This window comes from Psittacula echo, assembly GCF_963264785.1.
Source record: "Psittacula echo genome assembly, chromosome: 5".
NCBI classification, from domain to species: domain Eukaryota; kingdom Metazoa; phylum Chordata; class Aves; order Psittaciformes; family Psittacidae; genus Psittacula; species Psittacula echo.
This window is the reverse complement of record NC_137739.1, coordinates 19,003,735-19,015,851: the sequence shown is the minus strand read 5'-3', so window position 1 is coordinate 19,015,851 and position 12,117 is coordinate 19,003,735. Positions and strand designations below refer to the sequence as shown.

Below are 12,117 nucleotides of genomic sequence, written 5' to 3'. Positions count from 1 at the left end.
CAATAGGACTCATTTCCAAAACAACCTTATAGACACTTGGGCCAAAGAGCAAGTGTCTATAAGGGCATTGAGTGGGTATATCACATCCCCTACCATGCACCAGCCTCTGGGAAAATTGAACGGTACAATGGACTGTTAAAAACTACACTGAGAGCAATGGGTGGTGGAACTTTCAAACACTGGGATACACACTTACCAAAGGCCACCTGGTTGGTCAACACCAGAGGATCTGCCAACAGGGCTGGCCCAGCCCAGTCAGAACTTTTACATACTGTAGAAGGGGATAAAGTTCCTGTGGTGCACATAAACAATTTGCTGGGGAAGACAGTCTGGGTTATTGCTGCTTCAGGTAAAGGCAAACCCATTCGTGGGATTGCTTTTTGCTCAAGGACCTGGATATACTTGGTGGGTAATGCGGGAAGATGGGGAAGTCTGATGTGTACCTCAAGGGGATTTGATTTTAGGGGAAAACAGCTAATGAACTCAATTATATGCTGTTGCCTGCCATGTAATACTTTTATAGCCCACCAACTAGATGTCTTCAGGTCACCAGCGACTGGCCCTGACTTCCCTCTGACCATCATCCCAACAAAGAATGAACTTTGATGAAACCAGACAAGCTCAGCAGTGACCAGATGCCCTGCAGTGTCATCAGCAGGCAACAGTCCAATACTGCACACTGTCTCTCCTGCTCTGAAAGACTGTTACAAGAGATAGAGCCCGACATCATGGACTGGATGAACTCAGCAGCTTTATAGGGATTGGTCCCTGCACTAAGAATCGATATCTCTCTCTTTGTGTGTGTGTGGATGTATGTATATATATATATATATATAAGACAAGAGGGATGGTATATTGAAAAACGTTGTATCTGAGCATGACGTGAATGGTATGGAATAAGGGGTGGATACTGTCCTGGGTTCAGCAGTAGCAGTAATTTTTCTCCTTCTTAGTAGCTGGTGCAGTGCTGTATTTTTGACTTTCAGCCTGGGAACAACAGTGAACACCGATGGTTTCAGTTGTTGCTAAGTAATGTTTACTCTGACCAAGGACTTTTCTGAGTCTAATGCTCTGCCAAGGAGGAGAAGCCAGGAGGAAGCAGAAACAGGACACCTGACCCAAACTACCCAAAGGGGTAATCCATACCACAGCACATCACGCCCAGTATATAAACTGGGCAGTATATATTCCAGGCAGTCACCCGGAAGGGGTAGATCTCTTCTCGGGTCAGGTATCTGTCGGCAGCTGGTGAGTGTTTGTATCCTCTTCCCTTGTTATTTCCCCTATCATTATTATTACTGGTGGTAGCAGTAGTGGTTTGTGTTATACCTTAGTTATTGGACTGTTCTTATCTCAACCTGTGGGAGTTATACTCTTTTGATTCTCCTCCCCATCCCTCCAGGAGAGGGGAGAGGAAGGGAGAGTGAGCGAATGGCTGCATGGTTCTGGGTTGCTGGCCGGGCTTAAACCACAACACCCTGTTTTAGTTTGAACCCATTACCCCTTCTATTGCTACAGTTCCTGAAGAAGAGTCCCTCTCCAGCATCCATGTAGGCCCCTTCAGATACTGGAAGGCTGCTCTGACGTCTCCACACAGCTTCTCTTCTCCAGGCTGAACAGTCCCAACTTTCTCAGCCTGTCTTCATGCAGGAGGTGCTCCAGCCCCTGATCATCCTCAGGGATCTCCTCTGGATTTGCTCCAACAGCTCCATGTCTTCTTATATTAAAGACACCAGAACTGTACACAGTATTTCAAGTGGAGTCTCACAAGAGCAGAGCAGTGTGGCAGATCACCTCCTTCGACCTGCTGGTCATGCTTCTTTTGATGCGGTCCAGGACACGTTTGGCTTTCTGGGCTGCGAGCACACACTGGCGGCTTATGCTTAGTTTCTCATCATCTAACACCCTCAAGTCCTTCTCTGCAGGGCTGCTCTGAACCACTTCTCCTTCCAACCTGTAGCTGTGCTTGGGATTGCCCTGACCCAGGTGTAAGACCTTCCACTTTGCATTACTGAACTTCATGGGCTGGCATGTATCTCAATATGCAGGCTGGTTCTCCCATTGGTGTTCTACAGGCTTAGCCTGCAAAATCTCAGCTTCTTCAGGAGTCACCAGTCAACCACAGGTGGAACGTCCATGAGGGAATACTTTATGAACAAGACAGTATTTTCCCATACTCTTGCATTCCCCAGCCCAAATGCTGAGTGTCAGGACACTGAAATCATTCCCCAATTCCCAGGATGTGAACGCCAACTTGTAACATGCCAGGAGGTTTCTTTCAGAACATTCTTTCTTCTCTTTTGGCTTATACAGGAGCCAATGGCAAGGCTAAACCACACAAGATCCCCTCCAAAAGTGGTTTCACCAAGATTCCTATTTAGAAGGACCTAACAGAAAGCACCTTCAACAGCCTTTTTATTCCTACAAACCTGCATTAGTGATCAGCAATCTCATAAAATGTACATCAAAGCATCTGTTGCCAACAGAGCTGGGTAAGCTGCCATCATCTGTACTTTCCAGAAAGCTTCACAAGCATTTACTCAACTGTAATGAAAAAGCAATCAAAGATAAACACCTAAACTTTCTTTCTGACTGCCTGGTAAACAATCCCCATTTCTAGCCACATATCTTTCTAATGGCAGATACTATATCATCTGCTCCAGTGAAGACACGAATCAGGTGATCCCACAGAAACTGTGTGCATTAGGAATTTAAGAGAAGCCACTTGCTTTGTGGAAGCACAACCCAACAAAGCTGCAGGCTGGATACAATTTACTTTTGTCGCCAAGAAATGTAGCTGAGAATAGCATGAGAGAATTAACAGACGAGAGGAGACAGACAGATGGATCCCCTGCAAGTCCACACTTCATTCTGAGTACTAATATCATAACTGGAAAAGAAGTTTCTGCCGCGTGAGCCACCTCACTAAATAGTTCATCTAAGAAGAGTAAGTCCAGGACAGCTTATACAATATGGCATGGTTACACCAGATAGTGCTCTTGTTATGAATCAACATCAGTAACTGTCCTACAAGGATACAGACACTCCAGCTTTTTCTACCTCTTATTATTTAGAAGACTTGCAAAACCAAGATGTAGTTGAATATGTTTAAACAAACACATCACCAGTTCTCAACTGCAGTCTACAACAAAACTCAACCCAAGGCCTGCTTTTCTACGGGCAGTATATATTTAATATATGATATACCAAATGCAGCACTACCTGAGCTAACCATGGAGAGCTGTAAAAAATAAACATGGTTTATTATAAATTTGGTTATTCCTGCACCTCCAGTAAATCACTATTCTCTAACCCTTCCATTAAAAAATGCCCATAAAGCCTCATACGAGGTTCCACTAAACCACATGGTTGTGCAACCCTGTGGGCAGCCACCTTTTGAAGTTCAGTAGCTACTGCACAGGGCACATAGGAAAACCCTCCTCTTGTGGTATGGGATGAGACACTGAGGAGTTTTGGTCCTGAGCAACTTTCAAAGGGAAGGAAGGAAAACTGGAGTACATGGGAAGACAAAGAATGAAAGAAAAATGTACCAAGAGGGGATGGAAGGAGAAGTACCTAGTGTAAATGAGACAGACAGAATTAAGGAGAATGTTAGAACAGGGGACCATGCCAGTAGTTTTTGGACATTCTTGCCCAAGAGAAATAATGCTGGAGGAATGACATTTCAAATGAAGGTTCCAAAATATTCTGCAGCATACAAATCTGAGAAGATACAGCAACATTATATTGTAAGTATATCCATTAGGTATCTTGGTATATGCATTCTTTCCACAGGGGAGGACGGTACCTGATTTAATTCACATGGTACATGACATGCAACTTTAGTGCACTGAAACAAACTGGACTGGTATCTAGCAAGTTTTCTGTGATACCAAAAGATGGAATGTCTTAATTTAATTAATGCTTTCAGCTGAATAATTCTTTTTTCAAGAAAGAACTGCTTGTTACTGCAAAACAGATCCAAATACTTGTTTAGGCCATTCTGCATGGTTTATGAGTAAATCCAGAGCAACGACATGAAAGACATCTCCAAGCTTCAGCTTACCACCATTAGATTTTGTTACTATTTCCTCCTGACTTCACCCTGCATTAAGAAAATGGGTAAAAACATGGAAATGGGAACGCTAATTCAAACTAAATCTATGGCATATGATTGTAATGTATTCCATATTTGCTTTTACAAAGGGGGGCAAAACATGCACATGCATAGTCCAACCACTCGCTTAATGGAAAAAGCCCCAGAACACACCTTAAACCCTGTGCTCCCCAGCCCTGGGGTGTATACGTATTTGGGAAGGTCTCAAAAATCCCTCTTCTTCATCCTTAGACTGGTCTGCTTCCTCTCCCTCAACAAACCTCCCTGCTTTTGAACTTTCATAATAAACTGTCTTCACTCACTATTCCTTCAAGTTACTCTAATTTCATGCAAGTCACTTTAAGACTTACTTCCAGGCATTCATACTTGAAAAGGTGTACATTAGTTGAGGTGGAAGCTACAAACTTGAAAATACAATAAATATGACCAACATTTTAAAATAAGCTAATAACCATTCTAAAAACAATGCACAAATTTACATATTTGTGCAGGAAATTTGATAAATCTTTCAGCAATTCAAAACCAAATGGCTGTTCGAAGTGAAATAGTTTTCAAAGTTTATTTTACAATGCTACTTTCTATGGCATTCTTGCCTTTAACTTCAAAGAGCAACTCAGTAGACAAATAGCAAGAGACAAAATCCAAACACTTGATTAAAAATTATGTCAGGGTAATCTGAAAATTAGCAGTACGTTTGTACATCCTACCAGGCAGAACTAGAGAAATGCTATCAACACTCTTCTCTGAACCATACTAAAATTGCCTCTGAGTGGGCAAACTCTTCCTCCCCTTTACAGTGAGGTTTACTTCATCAATCCTTTGCTACAATGAAGCACCCTGAAAGCACAAATGCTGAAAGAAAAAAAGGGATCTGTAACAGACAGAAAATAACAGATTTTTTAAACAGCTTTTAAAGACATGTCTAGGACAAGCCAATGTCTGCTGAATAACTACAGTTTGAAAGAAATTAAGTTTTTTAATTACACTCCTTAGGAACAGCCTTTGACAGAGTTCTCACTTTAGAATACACAGATTCTAAAGCCAGGACCACTTTAACTAACTTTTAAGGGTTACCAAAATTTTAAGGGTTACAATAGCAATACTGACAGACTATGATAAAACCAAGTCTCTGGTATCACTGGACCAAGCAGAAGTGTGGTCTAGCTACTCTGACTGGCCAATGTCAAAAATGACCTTTGCAGCCATCACCTTGACTGTGACATGCAAAATGGAAAAGCTGCCAGTTTCAGAGCTGATCCAAAGCTTAGGCATTTGAACTTCTTAGCATTTTCGTACTTACAAGAGGAGGAGAAAGTTGATGGAAATACTTAAGTCCAATATTTATGAGCAATCTTCACCCTTCTGCTAGTTCCCTATGGAAGCTAACTCTGAGGCATTTTATTCAGCACAAAAAGCCCTATAAATTCTGATCACAAGACATTCCATTAGGAGGAATTCAGATAAGCCTGGAATACCTCTCAGTATGCATCCTGAATGTAAAGAACTGAGATCAGAATGGATTCCGCTCTTGGATTATCCAAGATTTGACAGTTAGAATCTCAACAGTATCAGAGAAGTCAACTTTAATGCATTCACACCAAAACTAGCCAGGCAGAGCTGTGGCTGGTCTTACAACTGAAAAAGTGAAAGCACAACCATAGTTCTACCACTGTCTGTCACTTTTGGGGATTTAAGAAGCTTCCCCAAACCTGACATCACAGTCAAGTACAGTGATTACAAACACGATCTGTGACCAGTTACTGAAATAGCATTTTCTGTTCTGTATATAATTTTAATGGGATTTTGGAATCTGAATTGCAAAATAAACAAAGTTTGCCTTACAATTGTGTCAATACACCTAGTTAAAAATTGTTCAAAAACTGGAACTGCTCTAAAACTAAGCTGCTCTAAAAACTGACACTGAATGTTTATGTCAAATATACAGACATGAATATACACATGCACAAAGATACATGTGTTTTCTTCACACATGTGTACACTTCCAGAGCAATGGAATAATTTCAAATGCATATCTTAGACTTATCAATCATGGACAACATGTACCCCAAAGAAACACCTCCTCGAATTTAATTCTACTTACAACCCTTGAAATAATGATCTGTAGTTAAGCGCTCCTGGGTATGCCATCTGCTCATTTGGTTTAATGCAACCAGGAGAAAAACTACGTACACCTTTCAGTTCTGCCCTCTAACATTACACATAGGAGTTCCTTACTTAAAACAAAAAGTTTAAGAGATTAAAGAGGACTTACTAAGATCTTAAAAAAAAAAACCAAACAACTTTAGTCAATTGTATACACTAACCATCAAGCAACCAAGTTCAATAATTTTGTGGTGCTATGGCAATAACTAAAATACCACAACTGGCACTGCTTTATAATACAAAATCATCACAATCCACTACATTCACCTCATGTGCAGGCCACTGCAATGGACCAAGGAGTGAGAAAATCTCCAAGGCACATGGAGATTCCATTTTGGCAGACAAGAGTAAACATTATTTCAGATGTTGAAGAAATCTCAAAGAGTTGTTTTCCTCAAAACTTATCAGACAATAACACCCAAGTATGTTTGCAGGAGGTATCCAAAAAAATCAGTCTCAGGCATAGCTCAATGACAGCGCCAGATGTCATCCAGTAACTGCTGAGCACACACAATAGCACCAAGACATTCAAGCATCCCTCTGTTTTTGAGCTACCAAAGTAAGAAACAAGAGTTTAAAAACACCCAAATTCTTATCTGCAATGCTAAAGTGACAAAGCATGTGTGTATGTATGTACATGACATTCAGATGTGTGCAAAACCACCTTAATAAAATCTCAAATTCCATGGAAATGCCCAAACTGTTCTGAAACAGTAACACAGAACTCACAAAACCTTAGAAACAAACACGTCAATATGTGTATTTCCTAGCTGCTTCCAAAATAATTCTTTGGGTAAAACAGTCATAGAAAGAAATAATTGGAGAAAACCAATAATGTCTTGTGGGTTGGTTTTTTTCCCCTTTTTTAACTAGCACCCAGTGAGTATTTTGTTGTTATCCTGGAACAGAATTCGGAGCACAGCCACCTGATTACACAGCTAGCTACAGTCTAATTTCCTAACCAAAATACAGCAATTTCCTAAAACTCAAGAGGTGAAATGCAGGAATTAATGGTCTGCTTCAATAGAGATTTTTTTTTTTCCTGCTTCACAGACACATCCAACCGCCTCCCCCGTTTCTGAAAGTGCAAAGAGGACAGCGGGCAGCACAGAAGCTGAAGCCTTGGGACACAAAGAAGACTTCAGCTAGTGTGAGAAACAAGCCCCAAAACACCTTCCACCAAACCAGACAAAAGATGGAGGAAAATGACAACCCTCTAAGCCCATAGGTGACCCCCCCAACCCCTTCCCTGTGTGCTTTAAGGGTGCCAAAACACTCTACCTTTGCTTTTTGCAGCAGCACTGCTGCCAACTGAGGAGGATGCCTGGGAATCCTTCTTCAGCCTCTTGCTCTGAGGTCTGACGCTGGACCTGAGAAAATGATGCTGGTCCTGGCTGTGGGAGGCCTGAAGGGAGGTCGGGGCCTGCGACAAGCTGGGGTTCGGTGCGGGGCTGCTGTTAGTGCTGTTGTTAATAATCTTCTCTTCTTTCTTTGTGCTGCTGCTGCCTGGAGCTGCCTCTCCTCCTCCTGCCCCTTCTTCTTCCAGGGACTCCTCATCTCCTCCTGCTCTCTTACCCAGCTTTTTCACCCCTTCCTCCCTGCTGCTCTCTCCCAGTTTCACTGTCATCCTGTTGGGGAGGAGAGAGAGAACAGAGGGGGACACAGAGTGAGGCCAGGGAGCCCCCCAGAGAGGGGGAGAAATCCCTGGGCTGTGAGGGGAGAAGTTTAGCTGCAGAAATTCCTCTCAACATGGCCGCCGTTGTTTGTTACTAAATCCCCTTTCGTTTGCTGTCCCGACCCAACAACCTGTGCCGAGGGCGGGAGAAGGAATGCCCAGCCGGACCCCCCCCAAACCGCCCCAAAAGACAGCCGGGCTCCCCCGGCAGCCCTCAGGCACCCTCCCGAAGGGCTTCTGGGCGCCTTTGGCGGAGAAATCGCCCGGCCAAACTCGGGCGTGGGGAAGCGCTCGACAGCCGCCGAGAGGAAAGGCGAAGGCAGCCGCCGAGCCCGGCAGAGCGGAGCGGGGCAGCGCGGCCGGGCCGGCGCCTAGCCCCCCATCCTACCCCTTCCGCGGCTCCTCGGGCTCCGGGGGTCTCTTCTTCCTCCTCACCATGGAGCCGAGGAGATCCGGCCCGCCGCGGGGGGGGGGGGGGTCATGTTCCGAGGCGCGGCAGCTTCTCCTCCTCCGTGCGTGTGTGTGTGTCTCTGGGGCTGGGACTGGCCGAGGCTACCGAAAAGCTCCAGCCCCCCCGCCCGGGCACCTCTCCGCCGCTCCCCGCGGGGCAGCCCCGCGCCTTGCCACCTCCTCGGCCGACAGCACCGCGCCGCGGGCCGGGCGCCTGTCACCGCGGCCTCGAGGCGGCACCCCCGGCGGCTCGGAGGTTCGTCATTTTATTGACGCGAACCCCATTTATTCTCTTTAATTTCAGGGGCGACAAACTCTGCAGGCATCTGCTGCGGCTTCTTCCCCCTCAGCTCGATGGAGGCAAGCAGAAAAGTTGTTTTAAACCATCACGTGCTGGAGGACCACGGCTGGACCAGCAGAGAGACATCACCTGAATCACAAATCCAGCATCTGGACTTGACCACTCACCCTGTGCCTCACTTCATACATCCCCTCAGTTCGACAGTTTGGGGTTTTTTGAATGCTTGGAACAAAACACCAGACACACACACACAGAGAATTATATTAGGTGCTAAAACCCAACAACTGGTTGTTGGGCTTTTTAAAGAGTGTAAAAATATTACACCATATCTGCAAGAAGTCAATGTCCAAGAAAGAAAACACTCACAGCAAAACAGCAAGGAGCAGCTCCCTTGTCACCAGAGCAAGAGCCACAACCCATCTTTAATGGAGGGGAAAAAGGTAAAAGAGAAGGAAATGCAGGGTATCACAAAGACTGGGATTTCTACAGATGAGCCTGACACCAGGACATCATTGTTTTGAATAAGCAAGATGCATCAGCTTTGCAAGGTGTGCAAATTGGTGAAATCTCAGTTTATGGATTGTATTTCTACCATTAAAATAGTGCTTTTCCCTCTAATGATTTTCAGCTAAATCGATTCAGAACTGCAGTGGGCAATGCTCCATTATTTGCAAACACTCAGTAGACTTATTCGAACTACGTCTCTAAACTTATATTAAAACTCACTTAACTATCCAGCTGACAAGTCCCTAATTACAGACACAAACTTGTTCTCCACACCACAAAAAAACCTCAGTTACACTGAGAACAGAAATCTTCCCACTTTGACAGTCTATGCTCAAAACCTCTTAAATAAGGCTTAAATCTCCTTTATTTTAAGTTTAATTTCCACTGCCATCCCTCAGTGATTAGCGAGGGGAAGCCAAAGAGACATATCTTGGGGCAGTCACCAACGAGGGCAGCAAATCCCAGCGCCCGCCCCACGTCCCAGAGCCAGCTCCTCGAAGCCTCCTGCTCCCTGGGACGGCCCTGCGCCCACCTCACCGCTCTCGGGGACTTTTTCCTCCGTTCTCACACGGCTTCCGATTTCCCTTTCTCGCCCGGCGGGAAAACCTCAACCTCGCTGCTTTGGTCCCCTAGACCTCTACTCGGCCGCCGTGCCCTACAGCACCCGGCTTCCCTCAGGCAGGATGCTTTCCCCGCAGGCCCCGGCGCCGCCGCTCCCGGTTGATCGATGGCCTGGACAGGAGAGCCAGGCCGGGCCAGGCCAGTGCCCCCGGGACACGGCAGACCCCGCGGGGCCCAGGGCGCCGTTTCCACACTTTTCCCAGCCCGCTCCACGCCACAGGAGGCCCCGTCCGCCGCCCCGGGCCTCACCTGCCGCATCAACGCCGCCGCGTAGCCTCCGCGCTCCAGCCCCCACGCCGGCGGCTGGCTCAGGTCTTCGGGCACCCGCAGCCCCAGGCACCCCCGGGCTGCGCCCCAGACCCGCCAGCTCGGGAGGGGGCCGGCACGACCTGCAGCCACCGCGGGCACCAGCAGCTCTCCCAGATTTGCTGGCGGCGGCAGCCCCGTTCCCGGCCGCGGAGGCGATCTCTCTTACCCACGCTCCTCCGAAGCCGCAGTCTTGGCACGGCCGGCTTCGCACTCGGCCTGAAAGCCCTCCCCCCCAGACCCGCGGCTCTCTGGCGCCCGGGACTGGGCCGCAGTGAGCTCCAGATCGCGCTGCGCTCAGGCTGCGGCGACTCCACTTCCCCGTCACCCTGCGCTGCGCCGCGCCGCGGGGGCGGGACAGGACGCACCGCGCGGGCCCAGCTGAGCGCGCCGGCGCTCGCCACCCCGAACCCCAAACAAGGCGCCCCATTGGTTGGCAGCTAACGGGAGCGAGGCGGGAGGCGGGTCCGGGGCCCTCCCGCAAGCCAAACAAAGCGCGGCGCGGGGAGAGAGATGCCAGCCGAGCGCAAAGGGAGAGGTAGCGGCTGGTGTCTGTCAGAGGGGGAGGTGAATCCCGACGGCAGGCTGATTGGCTGAAAGAAAAACCAATTGAGGGTCGTATAGCTGGGCCTCTGGCTGTGGTCGGGGCTGCCATTGGTCAGACTGCCGGTAAATCACCGGCTGCCTGACCAATGGTAGCTCGGGTCATGGCATGTGGTGGTGCGTGTACCGTTTGCCGGGAAAGCGGGTCTTCTGCGGTACGGAGGACCGCAGCTGAAGCGCCGGGCTCAGCTGCCCTTCCCACGGCCTTGGTGCTGGGGTCTTAGCCCGGCTCTAGAAGTGATGCGGCTCTCCGCTGGTCCGCAGAGATCCGCTGGCCCAGGCGAAGTTGGGTCGCCGTGCAGGGCCCGTGGCTGCGCTCCCCAGGGCTGTCTATGCTCTCCTTGGAGCCGGCAGGGATAGTGCCACGGTGCCAACCGGAGAGGCGCGGGGTTTGGTACCGAGCATCCTGCCGCAGAGTGCTCTTGGCGGCTCTGTAGTGTCGATTGAAGAACCGATCGCTTCTCGTTGCTGTTGTAGGAGAGGAGCGGTGCCGCCGAGGCCGCGCTTCAGAGCGCGCTTCTTGCTGGATAGCGGTGTTAATTAGAGATGTTAATAAGCTCTTTGTGGTTCGTAGAGGTTACAAATAACACATGAAATGATAAACGCGACATCTGCTGGGAAGGCTGCGTGTGTGCACAGCCCCGGCTCTCCCGCAACGTTTGTACATCTGCAGCTGCCCTTCGCTGGGATCTGGGTTTTTAATCAACTGTATACCAGGTTACAAAGCTTCATTCAGTAATGGACTGAATTAAAGGGTGAATTTCGTTTGCTGACCTAACGTTTTGGCCTGTTTTCCAGTCACTGCTCTCTGATACTTTGATGTGGTGACTTCATGTTAACTGTCAGAATGATTTCCAAAATCCTACAACTAATACTACATGAGATTTTATTTCTTTAATAAATCCCTTGTGGGAAGAACGTTAGATGATCCTCTTTTTTAAATGTTGTGCCTATTATAGCAGGGAAAGGATGCCATAGTCCCCTTCGGAGCAGAATCCTCATAATCTATAGCTTAGAAGTCTTAACAATTTTGATGGCATCTAAACTCTGGAAGTTTGGGTTCCCATGGAGAGTGTTACAAGTTTAATTTTAGGATGGTGAATTAAACTTGAACATGCCTTGGGCTCTGTGTCATCTCCTATAAATACGCTGTGAAGCATACCTGTGAGTAACCAAGTATATTGCTATAAATGGAATTTGTAAACAAAAGTGCCAAATTGCTTCATGGTCTTGTCTCCATTGTAGAGCTTTGCATTTAAATCTACATCTTAAATATTTTTGCTGGATTTGTTTTGGGTTTTTTTTTTGGGGGGGGGGGAGGGGGTGTTGTTTGGGTGGTTTTTTTTTTGTTTGGCTGGTTTTGTAGGGTTTTGT

The 12,117-nt window shown here is 47.2% G+C and overlaps 1 protein-coding gene across 1 annotated transcript in view; it reads right to left on the bottom strand.

The window, feature by feature from the left end:
- CRAMP1 (cramped chromatin regulator homolog 1) overlaps positions 1–10,341 on the bottom strand; it is a 49,179-nt gene extending 38,838 nt beyond the window's left edge. The window contains exons 1-2 of the mRNA XM_080617617.1: positions 10,084–10,341; positions 7,562–7,908 (exon numbers count right to left, since the gene is read on the bottom strand). Coding sequence (XP_080473743.1) covers positions 7,562–7,907 — 346 coding nt within the window. The 5' untranslated portion in view covers position 7,908; positions 10,084–10,341. The remainder of the gene's footprint in view (positions 1–7,561; positions 7,909–10,083) is intronic.
- Positions 10,342–12,117: the final 1,776 nt, after the last annotated feature.